The sequence below is a fragment of the Patagioenas fasciata genome, chromosome 3, assembly GCF_037038585.1.
Source record: "Patagioenas fasciata isolate bPatFas1 chromosome 3, bPatFas1.hap1, whole genome shotgun sequence".
Taxonomy (NCBI): domain Eukaryota; kingdom Metazoa; phylum Chordata; class Aves; order Columbiformes; family Columbidae; genus Patagioenas; species Patagioenas fasciata.
In genome coordinates, this window is record NC_092522.1 from 53,770,397 (window position 1) to 53,786,439 (window position 16,043).

The 16,043-nt window shown below is 36.0% G+C and overlaps 1 protein-coding gene across 9 annotated transcripts in view; it reads right to left on the reverse strand.

Moving 5' to 3' along the window:
• The window catches only part of QKI (QKI, KH domain containing RNA binding), a 158,406-nt gene that overhangs the window by 85,548 nt on the left and 56,815 nt on the right, over positions 1–16,043 (reverse strand). For all 9 annotated transcript variants that reach the window (XR_011738335.1, XR_010651084.2, XM_071806364.1 and 6 more), the window contains exon 3: positions 10,034–10,150. Coding sequence is in view for 7 of the 9 variants with exons in the window: in XM_071806364.1 (XP_071662465.1) it covers positions 10,034–10,150 (117 nt within the window). In the remaining 2 variants the exon portion in view is untranslated. The remainder of the gene's footprint in view (positions 1–10,033; positions 10,151–16,043) is intronic.

Genomic DNA, 16,043 nt, shown 5'->3' on the forward strand with positions numbered 1-16,043 from the left:
TGTCTGTCAATAAATCCCTCCGTATATCTGGAAAGAGTAAAGACCAACAATAAAATCTTGCAACTATAGCTGGATAATGAAGTAAGGATACTGTCCCACTGTATACCCCTTAACATCTACACAGTGACTTGAATTTCATTCATAAGCTTATTATACTGTACTGCAGGCCATTCCTAGCAAAAGGGTCACCTGTGATTAATAAGATCTATTTTAATCCAAGTCAAGGCAAGACAGGCTAACAGAGAGTCAGCAGATCTGAGAAAAGTGGAAAACTGTCACCACCTAAAAACAAGTTTAAATGGCAAACCACTCAGACATTTGAGGAATTACAATTTGTGATTATCACAGAGCTGACTTTCCCAAGTTGAAAAGGAATCCAGTAAACACTACAGATCACTTGTCTCTATCTGGAAAACAATAAAGTAGCAGAAGGTCAAATATCTCTATCTTCTAAATGTTCATGAGTAATTTAAGTATTTAGTTTCAGCAACAGTGGTATCTTGTTTTGTGCTTACTCTTTCGATCCTATCAGTCTCAATAAAATTGCTAAATCTGACCCCAAGGAGCCACATCCAAGACAGTAAACAACGACGTGTATTCTACCTACCAGCAGCGCTCCCCAAAACACGGAGAACCGATACCTGCTAGGGAAACAAAGAGGCACGCTGCTTTCCTTCCTGGATCAGCAGGTGACACCTCCATACCTGCATTCAGCAGGTGCAATCTTCGGGTAGGATGGGGAAACTCCTGTGAGCCTCAAACTAAGTACGGTCTTTCCCACACAGAAATCCAAGCACAGTTTCATGATACTCAGCAAACACACTCAAAATGCAACCCCGAACACAAATTATTTCTGGTAGGCAAGCTTATAATAGCACAACATTAAGTCTTTAAAAAGTTCCAAAGAAGCCAAATACAAAATCATCCACTGAAGGGCATCCCAAAAGATTAAGGTTACAGCCTTGAAAAATCTAGAATCCAGTTTAGTGGTGCTGATAAATAAGAACAGTAGTAAAGTCTGCAAAACCACTAGTTGTCCTTCAAAGCATATAATGAAGATGGGGAAATATCACTGAATCTATCATTTGTGGAATCTCATAAGAATCAATTCCCTCATTTTAATATTAGATAACGCTTCACCACTACTACCCCAGCAAGAGAAGATTAAAATTTTAAGAAATCATAACTGGACGTCAGAACACCCACACCATGCTAAAAAAAAGTCTCACCTGGTTCAGTAACTTGTTTCATCTTTTCCTGCTGAATAAGTGCAGAAAAACTTTCAGGTTACAGTAGGTTTTCCTTACTTAAACTATTCACTTCTTTCACTACTTTGCTAGACAAAGTAAAATGTAGATAGATGTTTGCAGACTATTTTGTCAATACCTCAAAACAACTCAGTAAGAATTGCCCCCAAGCCTTTCAAAACTTCTATTCAAATGCCAGATTCAAACAGCTGTGAGCTGTATGTAGCCTTCTCAACTTTTTATAACACGATTAACACCCTCTGTGCTTCCCACCTAACAAAAGCTTAGGAGTAATTTTGCAGACAGTTTCTACCATGGTACAGATTAAGATGAGTCATTTACTGTTAAACAGACACAGAATTCCAATTTATAAAATAGAGACCTGTTCATACACAGATGTTCATGCAATGCTTCAAGATTCCCTTGAAATATACTTTTTCCACTACACTTCATGCTACTTTTCTCCAATTTCAAGATAATCTAGATACTCTTGCCTCTTGATCATACTCACCGGAAAGTGACAGAAAAACACACAGAAAGTAAAGTATAATTTGAGTTGGCTTCTACCAGCATGGCTTTGATTATACTCCTTCAGTCTACAGTTTCCAGTGTCTTTAACAAAATACTTCCTTAATGCCATTAAATTAGTTATTTCCATAACCAGTTAACTATTTACCAATTTAAGTGCTCTCAGAGCAAAGTGACACATAATCATGTTTTGATATTAAAGCTAATCTAGTCAAAGGGTTCAGCTACTTTTCATGTTACATAGGAAAATGTGTCTTAATAGCGTAAAAATCTGCTAAAAGCTGCAATTTTGTGTTGAGTGCATGCAGAAACATACCAAATCCATGCTGGACACATGCAGTATGTAGTCAATAAAAAGCAAAAGTACGTATTAAATAAACCTATCTGATGCATTGCATCAGACACATCTCAGTAATATTTTCTGAGAGACTAATATTGCTTTGCAGTAATTCTTAAGGCCCTAAGGCACCTAAACTTTTCTGTTCTTCAAAATAAAATCATTCTGCTCTTGAAAGAGCATTCCTCAGACTGTTAAGTGAAAAGCCTTTTGCAATAAATTACTTCAAATCGGAAGTATTTGTCAAATCTTATATAAATGTTCAGGAAAATATTCCCTTGTAAAATTCACAGACCCATACATAACTAAGCTAATTGTGCCTACACTGTATTCTTCACTATTGTCAATGTTAACTGACCATTTTTTACTTAAAGAAAAGATGTATGCAGGTAAGATTGCAATAATGATACTCTAGAGACTCTGGACTACAAAATCCCCATAAACAGGCTTAAAAGCTTTCAGTCAGAGGTAATTAAAAAAATAACATCAGTTACCTTCCACACTGCTGCCTTTTGGATTTCCTGAAGCACAGTTTCTACCAGTCAGCCTTTAGCATTTAGTTTTGTAATTTAACCAGTAACTTACCACAAGGAATTTTTCTTTTTCTTTTTACACTATTAGCTAATAGTGTAAATTCTTAATCTCTTCAAAGGGTCACTGCTCCCAGAACACTAGGGATATAACTTCAGCAAATATTAAAATATTATTATTATTAATAATAATAATGATGATGTCCAGCTTTATAACCTCCTGCATTCAAAATAAGTTGTTACAAATGCAATAAAGATATTAAAAATCAGAAAAACCTATCTTAAGTACTCACTACTGAAAAAAATACTACCTTACAAGGAGCCAAAATTATTTGCATTACATCTTATGTTTTACAATGAACCCTCTAGGAAGGAAAAGCGGTATCAACCGCCAAGTATATTCTTAAATGTGCTTGGATTCTAACCTAAAGGATTTTTCTTCACCACACAGCTACATCTGAATCCGCATACAGCTTAATAAGGTACATTCTGCACTGTATATTAAGATGGTAGTTATGATATGCTGAATACCTAAGCTCAGCAGTACCTTTATATGAATACGACTTTTTTGTTTGAAGTTAGTTTAAAAATAAAAGGCCAACTACTACAGTGATTAAAAAACAAGTATGAAGAATGCCTCCCAAGTTTGATGGATCATTTTGAGAAATCAAATTTAACACAGGCATGCATACGTATGAGAAAGTGTGTTTAGTGGAAATGTAACTGTAGAAGATGCTAGACAATGAACTTAATTGTTCCTTAAATACTGCATTCTGAATGCCTTAAGTAATTCTCTATTAAAAGTTTATAACCTGAATGCAGTAGATTCAGGAACATGCCATACAGGTAGTATCTCAATCTCAGCTGAGCAGTCTGCTCATAAAATGACTTTTAATGAGTAGTCACAGAAGCTGACAGCAGTTACCAGTGAACATAACCATCCGTTTGGCAGCCTCTCAAACAGACAAGTTGCAGCTTTCATGTGCAACGGAAGTTAACAAAACATCATCCATGAGATCCAGCATGCTGAACTGCCACTCCACACTACCTCAGCCAGCAAGTTTCTGGTAAGTAAAAGTCAATTCACTTTAACAAACAGTATCCTTAATGATGGTTATTGAACAAGGGATACTGATAGTTATAGTCCTACATGTAGAAGTAAGCATCTCACCTCCAGAAACCCCATGGGTTTTGTCAGAAAGGGACGTTAGGCATGCGTGCGTGCGTGCGTGCGTGCGTGTGTGTGTGTGTGTTAAGAGGACAGACAGTCTGGTGATGTATTATTTCTATGTAGTCGCTTTTCACTTTCACATGCCAACATCCCCAACGACTTAAAAGTTGGTTTTTTTTTTTCCTGTTATTCCTAATGTTACTAACAAATATTCAAACCCTGCCTTTTCAACTAGTTACAGAATTAATTTTAAATTGCTATTCCAAACTGTGGCCATGATTTCTCAAAACAGATAGATCAAATTGTCAAACAGCAGCAGCAGCAGCATGCTTGTGTGTAGAGGGAGACTGACGAGGCAACAGGCCTGAGCCATGCAATTTATTCCCAGAAGACAAGAAGAGTGATGGTCAACCCCTTCATTCCAAAACAAAGAACAACTTTATCATTTGCTACCATATACTAAATATATTCCATTTCAACATATGTTTCAGCACCATAGCTTTGTTATTTGTTCACACATAGTACTTTTCACTGAATGTGAAAGTTGAGCATTCTATAATTAGGGTAGCAATAGTAGGGCTTGTTTAACAAGATGCAGTACGAGGTACATATTATTTAATGTCAGTAACTCTACTTTATAAGCTAAACTCAATATTTGTTAAGACTTTCCACTCAAAATCAAAGTGCATCTGACAGCATTTCAGAGACTAAAAGGTATTAAAATATTACAAATATATAATATTTCAATGCTATACAGCATATAGACATTGTAAAATATCCTGATCACAAGACAGTTAAATCTTTCCACCCTAACCTTTTCCTCAGGTTTTGCATAGGTACCAAGGATAACTTTTTAATTTCTTTTTAGCCTTACTATAAAAAAACCACACCACACTGGAGAGTCCAAATAAATGGAATTATCTATTTACTGTGATAACTCTGCACCAGCCAAAGGTCAAGACAGCTGGTAATGGAGAGCTTGACTTTAACGAAACCTTAAGTAATTTCTGCTTGTGAGGTGAAAAGTCATGTAGGAACGAGGAAGCTGTAGGTCAGGAATCACAAACCAATTCAAATGACCTAATATGTAGCAAGATCCAACAGATTTGAAGCTGTTGCAGTGCATGAAGGCACTGCGTTTTTCAAATTTAGAACTGCATAGCTGTGTGCCTTTCTCTTTCAAATAACCAATTACAGGAAAAAAAGTTCTGCGTATCATAATGAGATGCTTCCTCGTGAAGTAAAAACAAATGATGCCCCCTCCTCACACATTGTTCTAGAGAAGATTCTTGACAAAAAGAAATAGGAAAAAACAATGTAGTTGAGCAAGACTGCCAGAAGCCAGCAGCCTGATGCCATAAAGCTTCATGTCCCTCTAAGTGAGACAATGGCAATCAAAGTGTTCAAGATCAGAGATGTGACTCCCTATGGGTGTGTCAGCGTTTTACAGAATTCATGTAAGACAAGGGAAATGACAAAAAACAATGTTTTGCTCATCCATCATCAGACAGTCTTCCCTTTTTTAAAGTAGGATTCTTTGATTGGTGCGAAAATAGCTAGTTTTCCTCACTACCAAATGAGAAGTGCACTCAGACTAAGCAAAAAATGTCTTGGTCCTAATAAAGTCACACATTCATTAGCTTTTGATGAATGCCTGCAACCTCTCTCCCCTCCTCAATAATCATCTTCAAGTACCTCCAGGCTCTAATCACAATATTCTCAGTAATTAAGGTTTTGATTTTAAATTTGTCTAAAGCTGCCTAGAGAGACATTCAGATTACCAGCTGAGGCTCAGATACAAATGATTTGAGGAACCCCTTGCTTTCTGGGGGAAATCTGTCAGCAAGTTTCAAGATTTGATGCTAGTTCAAGTGATTTGGCCATGTGACAAAGTTTTCCAATTCATTACTTCTGTTCATAGGCATGATGAACTGGAGCAAAATTTTCTACAGAGCAAATCTGGATGGTTTGTTTTTCAGCATGTCAGTCTTTGTATTATCTCTTGGATTCTGCAACCACTACCAAGGTAGGAAGGAAAAAAGCTGATGGACAGTTTACTTCAGGTGATGGTATTTAGTACCATACAGCTGTCACATTACAGTTTGACACTGGTTTAGTAATTAATTCCTTCTCACATTGTACTTACAAAAATATACATACAAATTAAGCTGCATTTCAGAGCAATCCAGTAAAAAACTGGAAAAAACTTGAATACTCACTTTTCTAAATAATGTTAACCCTAGATGAAAGGTAAGGGTAACCTAACCTTCCATGCAAGAATGCTATTTATTACTTCTGTATTTTACACTTTGATGTGCATTAGCATTTTGAGGTAGAACCTGCAAAGAGAAGAGTCCCTGGAGAAAATAAAAGGTGGTTATCATAAAAGGTACTGACTGCCAAGGAAGCTGGTCATCTTGCACTGCAAGACTATGGAGTTCATCTGTAAGTATAATTTATCGGGAAAAGAGGCGAGAGCCAATAGCAAGAAGTGTACAGTCTGTGGTCACCATGTCCCAAATATGGCTTCCATATTTTTATTTTTAGAAGAAACATCTTATTGGGAAGCAACACAAACTGCACCATAATAAATTATTATTAAAATCTTCTTACTGTAGCAACAATGGTATAGCAACAAAAAGTCCCGTCTGAAAAAGCTAAACTACTAATACCAGTCAACTCAGGAAAGCAAAAGAGCTATAGAAAGATTAGGAACGGATTTTATCAAGAAAATTATTTCGTACTCAACACTGGTTTACAACCAATATTGTAATATTTGGTATTCAAATATACTATTATATTACTCAAATATATTAAATTATCTAATATTCAACACAATATTCAACACTAACTGTAGTATTATCTCATGAAATCATCAATGGTTAAGAACTCTGTTTTCCAAATATATCAAACAGACAACTTAGACGATGTAATGGGCATTAAAGTGCTGACTGGATCGTTCTGTGGCTTTCAATGTGTATGAAGTTACAGCTGATCTGCCATACAGAACTTGTCCTTGTTGAAGACAACATTTCCTCCCTTACCAAACTTCAAAAAAAAAAAAAAAAAAAAAGAAAAAAAAAGAAGGTGATTTGTACCCGGAAGGTCTCAGCTCCTCTACATTTTTTTCTTGAAGACGAAACTCCGGTAATTCACACTGCCTATTCTTCTTTGAATGACTGGAAAAAAGAAAACTTGAGGAGAGTGGGGGAAATGAATCCAAAAATATTGCTTCCCCAGACAGTAAACCTGCCCAAGCTATCTGGAGAGATGGCTCCCCACAGGAGAGGACAGGTTCTGAAGCACAGTGAGGGGAGGTCGTAGGCACTAAACCTAACAGCAATCTAGACAACCTGTCCTAGGTGACCCTACTTGAGGAAGGATATTAGAAAATCTCCAGAAGCCACTTCCACCATTCTGTGATTCTCTAACAGACATTTCACAAATGCCAATACCTACATGAGTGTTGAACAGATAGGTCAGAACACATGCTGGTGACCATCAAAATGGTAGAGAACGTGTTTATCCTAGCTGACAGTAACAAAGGACCTGGTGCATACACATGTACTACACCAGCCGGTGGTGTTTAAGTGCCTGCCCCGCTGATAGCACAGGAACAAAAATGCTGCAGTAGCCAAACATAACTTCAGGGTGACCTCATATAAAAAGCATTAAAAGAAAGAAGGCTGTAACAAAAATGTAGTTAGTCACACCCTGAGAAATGGCTACCATACCCCATGTGAAACTCATTGGGCCACCTTGCTTTCTGTTCAGGCTTATACGAACAAGCAGGACAAGGAAGAGATGGAGCAGGGGGATTATGACATGTGGGCCAGGGAACACACAGCAATTTCCTGAAATCTGAAATAATCATTACTCTTCTAAGTGCTTTATATGAAAGGGTCTGCAAATGAAACACTTACAGGAGAATGGGTGTCTTCAGGAAAAAAAAAAAAATAAAAAGAAAGAAAAGAGTCCTCAGATGAAGGTTTTCTTCCTTCTCCCTTTTTATACTACAGTAGCTATTTGCAAATATAGCTAACACAACTAAGTGTGCTTTTCCACACAGCAAAGCCAATCTACAAAACTTTTGAGGAGGTATGAGAGCACCACTGTTAACGACCATCTTAAATATACATACATTCACTACTAACAGCGAGACATTATTTCTGGACCATTAAGCTTGGGGCCTCAATCTGTACCTACAAGCCTTCTGAAGAATAGATGCCTAAATGTTTTAGCTCATGATACCTATGAACATAAATGAACCAGAACTAACATTTTTATTCAGAAAAGAGTTACATAACCTAACTCCTGATGAGCTGTCCTGACCTAGAATTACCATTCCTAAAACAAAGAGGGAGCAGCAATGAATTTAAAGTCTGCTCACAAATCAAGGAAAGAACGGTATTATTGATAAAAATACGTCTTTTTAAAACTACGTTTAAACAGCAAAAAAGGTGACTAAACTTTTCAGTACTCATTCTAAGATATCGGTACTTCTCTTCAGAAATCATAGTTGGAGAATTCATTCGTTGCAAACTACATTTTAGTATATTCCACAAAATTAATATTTACTTTGTTACACATGTAATCAGAAGCCTTAACATCTCATTAATCTACCAGCCAAAACCCGCTAGCTTTCAAGAACAGATTGAATAGTCGTCTTTTACAAAAACTAGGTGAAGTTTGCGAACTCTTCAAGGGAATAAATATTTTCAGTAAATCTCCTGCTCCACAGTATCTTTTTTTTTTTTAACAATAACAGAACATGTAAAAAATTGACTACTATTAATAGTTACAAGCAAAGCTATGTAATTAAAATTGTTTGCATATTAGCAAGCACATGCTTTGCTTCAAATTATCGCATCTAATTTGGTATGTTGGGTGAAACATGCTGAAGTTTTAATACTCAAGAAATTTAAACATCTCCTACCCATCCCCCCCACCCAGTTACAGGAGATCAGTATTTCAAAATCCTATACAAAAATATCTACAAGTTCTGTTTACCCATTTACAGTTTAAAACCCCATAACAGTAGGACTCATATGCTAGATGTCTGCCCAGCCAAGAGGCAGAAGAAATTCAGGACAAACTATAATGCATTCAAAAAAATAAACCTTCATAAATCAATCATTTAAGACAATTTCACCCTCTCACTTTTACAAAACGAAGACAGCTAAAAACTTCCTAGGTTTAGAATAGATCTTTGCTCAATAGCTAGCAATCTAAACATCCACAATAGCTACAGGTAGAATAAGAGAAAGGGTGGTCACAGTATTACAGCAGATTTCGAAAACAAGAGGAATCAAATGAAGTTTGAAAGCAACACAGTCATAACCCCTGGGAAGTCTGAAATTTTTAAATGGGTAGACATTAGCTTTCTATTTTAATTCTTACTTGTTAAATATGTATTGATAGAAGGTATTGTGTAGCTGATCAGATAAAGAAGGGGTTTTCTACAGAAAGAACCAAAATAAATAATACTTATGGGAACAAAGAGGAAAAGAATACTGTTAAGTGCACATTTCGAAACTTCAGCGGAGATACTGGTGCAACTTTAGCAGTACTAAGCACAGGTGGAGAGAAATAGCTAGAAAATAAACCTGCAAAAATAAATTACTTCCAGGAGTTACCACCAGAGGAACTGGACATTCAGGATGGCTCTATCTTGAGAAGTGTAGCTTCCCTGTTTCTATGGGCAGAGCATGTATATTACAGGACAGGGCAATGAACAGCTGTAATTACATTACAACTCCACCTGAACACAAAACAAATCCAGAAGCACAGTGCTTCTTGGTTCACTCAGACAAAATTCACTTCCAGAAACACATGAAACATTTTTTCCAACCCACACCACTTGCACAAATCACTACTTTGGTATTTCAATACAAGAAAGTTATTAACAACACCTTTAAGGTTAACAGCTCTTCCTCAGAAAAATACATTTAACTTCAATTTTTACCTTTACCTTGTGAAACATGACACAATTAGAAGTTAGCTATTACTGAAGAATACTTTATAATTGCTAGTTAGACTCCTATTATGGAGCATGCACATTTAATTTCTTTAGCGTAGTTTGTGTTATTTACTAAGTCTGTAAAAAACATGATGATGAAAAAACATATAGAAGAACACAACAAATAAGAGAGACATGAGCTTACCCTCTGTTAGGAATAAAACTATGTATCTGAAACTACACTACATTTCAAGAGCTTACCTTCTTTTTGTCCCTCATTGAGCCCTTCCCTCGGACCATTATCTTGCATCCTGTTTCTGCCTCAAGCTGTTTAGCTGTTAGTCCTCTTGGCCCAAGGATTCTTCCAACAAAGTTAAACTGGAAAAAAAAAAACGTCTATTAGAGCATGTAAACAAAATTAATTTAACAAGATGTATGTATTTCTGTCTCTAAAAAACAATTGTTTATCAGTTTGGAACACTACACTAAATACCTAAGGTTAAAGATTAATTTAAGAGCTATTTTCATATACAGGGTACCTATGTGACCTCTACTTTGGGGGATACAGGTTTCAGGTGAAAATAGGTTTTGAAGCTGAACATCTGGTAGTCTAGGGCATCGGGAGTCCTAATTTCCTCCTCTTTAAGCCATATGAGCTCTTACAGAAACCACACACCACCCTCCCTCCCTCTCCACTAATATCATCAGACATGCTAATTTGATGCCAATAATGTGTATCACATCATGGAAATACACAGGTTCTGGATGCACAACCAGACACACACACATCATCCATGTGGTAGGACTGATGCCTTAATGGCACAAGGTCTTCAGGAGAGGCCCCCAGGCCCACTGCTCGTGTGCTCCCTGCCTACAGCTACAGAGTCTACAGAAAACACTCTTTTGCACCCTTTTGGGTTGTTCCGGTGGGCTTATCTTCTTTATTGACTGCTGCCACAGCATTTCCTTCAGAAAAAAATAAACAACTGATGCTTGTTACGTATTCACTTTAGCTTTCATGGGAAACATTTTAGGAAACTAGAGTGTTTGCCATATATATAATGTATACGTATCTATACATTATATAATATATGTATATACAGACACATGACAAAAGCATGTTTCACTTTTAGGTAAGTTGTATCCTTTACTCAGTTCTGCACGCGTATCACAGAATAAAACAAATAGAGCAAGTATTTCATGTTTAGTTGGATAACTTCAATATCAGCAGACAACCCCCTGCCTATGCTTAACACAGTAATGTTGCCATTTAGCCATCCATAACATTATTTCCTAGTCATACTCCAAGATTTTTTCCCTTTCATTATTTTCAATCACATATTCTGGAAATTGTGACATAAATAAAAAAACCACTAACTGAAGATAGCATGAAAAACATAAAGCAGTATTGTGTGACTACAGTGCAAAGATGAAACATCAGGCTCAAAGGATACATAAACCTAGAAATTCCAGACTGAAGATTAAATTCAAAAAATATATTAAGAGAACAGAAACTCTGCATAAGGGAGAGAAGTCCGGATATTTTAGATCCTGGTAAACAAAGCTATTCAATGGAATTATGAAGAAGTTGTCAGGTCTCATTTGCTCAGTTAATTAAAATTCAACAACTCAACATATTTTAAATCCTTATAAAACTCAAAAGACCAGAAATTATTTAGGAGTGAGGAGATATTATGAACACAAGCAAATTAAAGCTCTTCAACAAAAATAATCATGTTTCACAATAGCTTAACTGTTCACCGGGAAGATACATTCCCAAAATTATTTAGTATTCTAAGCTCAAAAAACAAAGATGTTATGAAGCCTGAATCAACTGTCAAGGCAAAAAAAAAAAAAAAAAAAATATTGAAGGCACTTGTGAATGCATACACAGACTGAGAACCATAGGAAAGGAAGGAAGATTCACTAAGACTGGATAAAGCAATGAAGCAGCTACAAGTTATAAAGTTCAACCCTGAAACATTATCAAAATCCTGCATTTGTTACCCATTTAATGCTTAATACCAAAGTAATACCCCTGTCTTACACAAATGCCATCTTACTTGCCTTTCTCCACAACCACACTTCCTGCACAATAAATTCTTAGATAATCTACCCCATTCCACCCACTGTTAAAAGTAAAATAATATTGTGAACCTGACTCTAGACCACTCCTGTAACCAACACGCAAAGTGACTATCATGACATCCTCTATCTCCTAATAAATTTTAAGAGGCTGCTATTTTTCTTAATTTGGATCACGAGTTAAAGAATAATCAAATTCTAAGAAAAGATGATTTGGATTAAAAAATGTAAATATAACAACTTATGATACTAAGGAAAAAAATCAGGCATTTGTATTACTTTCAAACTTGCAACTTTATTCATGTTATCTGAGTACTGTTTAGATTTGTGGCTTCTAGTTGAGAAATTGCTGACCTAAACTGCAACAAGTTCTGTTAAATGTTAAGCCAGAATATTCTTCTTATAAAGAGCCTTCATAAATTGTTCCAAGGTAGCTCAACCCCCTGTCTTTTCTTTCCAAAATGTACGATTAGTACCCTGAAATTTTTCTGATAGGTGTTCTTTTTAATACTCTGACCCTTATTACCTCTCTTGGGCCCTCCAATTTGTTCACTTCTTAAAGCAGGATGCTTGGACAAGGCAATACTTCTACTTACAAACTGCACTGCTATTAACACATCCCAACTGCTTCTTTCGCTCCCCTAAAAATTCAGCTCTTACATTTGATTCAACATTTGTTGACCCCAGATACTCTTCTCCATCAAACTCTGACTTGCCATTTTTCCCCAGTTTTGTATTCATGTGTAACTTTTACACCTCTCTACAACAACATATTGCTTTATGCTTGTGTAATGAATTCCACACTGTTGACTGCAGGCACATTAGTTTCAGGACAGTTTTGAATTTTAATTCCATCTTTAAAAGCACTTGGCATGGCTTAATTGTTTTCTAAGCGTACTTTCTATCCCACTAAACAAGTAATTCTTGAGTGTGTTAGAGATCCAAGCTGAAGGAGAACTCTACAGGATCCCACCAGAAGTGCAGTCTTAACTGAGACATCCATAATTAATTATCATAGTTTAAGCCAATTACTGCTTTAACAAATTATTCACAAGTTTTAGTGCCAATGGATCACTGTCAATATTCAGTTCCTCAGCCAACCATCTCAAAGTCTTAGCTGAGAACTCCATAGGAAAAACCAATTCTGAGTCCTTCATGAAGGGACCGGGTAGAGAGAGTAGTGACCAGTAGACCACAACTCAGGAACACAGTGTAGACAAAGTCTTCTAGTTGCACAGTCTCAGAAGTTTTATCAGAGTCCAGCTCCATCAGCAGCTATCACTTCACTTACCTGCCAGGCCAGCTAGATTATCAGACAGTACTATCAGAACCAGACATAACTGAGAAATTAAAAAGAGCGTTTTTATCATGTTTAGCTCAAGATTCTTCAGGCTCTTTGTCCCACAGCCTCACCCAGTCACACTCCTCGTCCCCTTGTGTTTCCCTACAAATAACACACCTGTGTTCAGGAATACTGCTTGTTCTAACAGCACCCAAGCTAGGAATATTTCCCCTTATTTCTTATAGCTTTTCTCACTCTGCACTTACGTAATCCTCTGGGATCCATCTTAGCCTTAGGGAATTGCTAGAAAATAAACAGCAGTGGTTCACAAATCAGTTTGACCAATTTAAGACTGCATTGCTCGGAATGTATCCAACCTTGCACATGCTGGAATTAGATACAGAATATGTTAAAGAGTATGTTAAAAATTAAGCTCAAGTGACCCATTCTAAGATTAACTGCCTCTACATCAACAATACAGAAAAAGTAATCAAATACTTAATTTTCCTTCATCAAGTTAATCTCTCCTTTCCCATCAGTTAATGTATCCCTATACTTAATATATTTTTATATATCTAACATTTTGGCATGTGGTATTTCACAATTACTTTCCTCATTTTTTTAAGAAGAGCTGAACTCAGTTTTATTTTCATGTTTTCAAATCTTCCTATACAAACTCAAAATTAGAACTCGGGAAACAACCTCCAGAAGAACATGTTTATGACATGCGTAAACACAAAAGCATCCTATGAACCACCTATAAGCCTTTACATTTTAGGAACAATGGATGGAATCAGGATGTATACAACAATACCAATATTCATAAAAACCAAAGAATTAGAGTATCTAGCGGAGCTCAAGTGCTCAAAGTTTTTTTTGCCAAAGTTCCAACAATTTCCACCATGTGGCTCTCCCCCTCTGACTGCCCCTCTGCATTGTCACTCCCATTCCCTTAGTCTGTTAACCATACAAGCTTGAAGTTTCCAGCATGTACAAAATACACATGAGCAAAATCCTGTAGTAATACATTCTGCCTTTCTTTGAGAAGATGTTCAAAATACACATTCCTAAGAAAAGAGACAGCATACGTTGGGAGATTCGGTACACAAGGATTTTTGTTAAAGGTGTTTAGGCAGAAACAAATGATTAGGAAAAAAGTTGTTCTAAATCCTAATGTTTGTACCTACTCAGGGATATTAATCATCAGTCTGAAGCGACTAACGCTCCCAAGAGCTGACAGAACTTCTGCCTGGTGTCCTACCTAACAAGCCCATTGGATCAGAAACTCCCTGATAGAGCTTACATTCCCCACGCATTAAACAACTGCTTCCCGGGCAGACCAGGTGGTTTTTTTTTTTTACAGTCTTCTATGTCTCACCAGTCACTACACCCAGAACACAAGTAATAAAGGAAAATAAGAATGAACTATACTAAAGACTCCAAGGTACTGATTAATAAGAGGCTGCAAAGTGTGTCTGATTTTTACAGTGTTACGAGAAATACAGTGCTTAAGAAACTTTCTGTGCAACTTAAAATCTGAGGAACTTGAGGGAGGCCAGTAGTGCTACATTTCACACTATTATCAATTGTCCCTTTTACATTTTGTGTATTCCTTTGAAAACTGAGAGTAAGATATAGCTAGATCTAACTTATCTGAATTCTTTCATTACTGGAGAAGAATTTGAAAAAAATGATTTGATTAAAATACCCAGATCTAGCAGGAAAGAACATAAGCATCTGCATTTGCTTAAACAATTATTTTGCTCAATTAAAAACTAATTTATTCTACCATCTTATTCATAAATGTTCCAGTGATTTACTATACTTTCAATTTGCAGGGCTAGTTACTTATCATTGGAAAAAAGCTAAGACAAGCTATTCTTGAAGTCTATTTCAACTTCAGGAAACCAAGAAAAGTCTTAGCTTAGATGTTCATTAGATACAATAAATAGCTTAGTACATTTTATACACAGTAACTTGAAACAAGCGTAAAACCACTTAAGGTACTGAAAACAAAATATAACATATGAAGCCTTAATAAGTTAAGATTGTATACTTTTAGTTAGGTACTTTGATATTTAAATATAGAAAACAAAACTTGTAGAATAGTATTACAGATATGTAGCTTTGAGACTACTTTCTCAGCCATTTAATCTGAGACATTTTTTAGGAGAATAGAAATAACTTCAATGGGCAATTTACCCTATGTTACACTGAATATGTCTTCTAGCAGTAATATTTTCCAATATTTACTAAATTAATGTATCTTGACCAAATTCCCATTTTAACAATGACAACTTCATCACAAAGTATCTTCAGTGTTTTGTTTGGTCTCAATTTTGGTGGGGTTTTTTGGTCATTGTTGTGGTTTGTTTGTTTAAACAAGAGCAGCTGTAGTGATATGTATTTATATACATACATATAAACAAATACAGACATACTTTTAAGAGAACTAACATGTACACCTAAATTATTTTTTTTCTTTACTCATAATGACCATGAATAAATTTGCCACCGACAGTAAGACAACAACAGGAATTGATGAAATACATGGTTTTTCAGTTCCCATTGACAGCTCCCCCCCTCCTAATTTTTTCAGTCAAAATATTGTCTTGAAATGTTTCAAACAATTGACACTACCTCATCCAGTATAGAAGCTGATACCACTAGATTTTTGATAGGTGATGATTAGGGAAATCAAAAGTCTCCTTTTCCATGAATAGAAAATTTCAGATATATTTCATGCTTTATTAAGTATTTCCTGTGATCCAACACCACGTTCATCACAAAAGAAAACAGCTATACAGTCTTTGTTAAAGAGCAGTAGTACAAACCACTATCAAATAAAAACAAGTGCATCATATACACAGCTTACTCAGTGACCACACCACAGGTTAAGTGAAA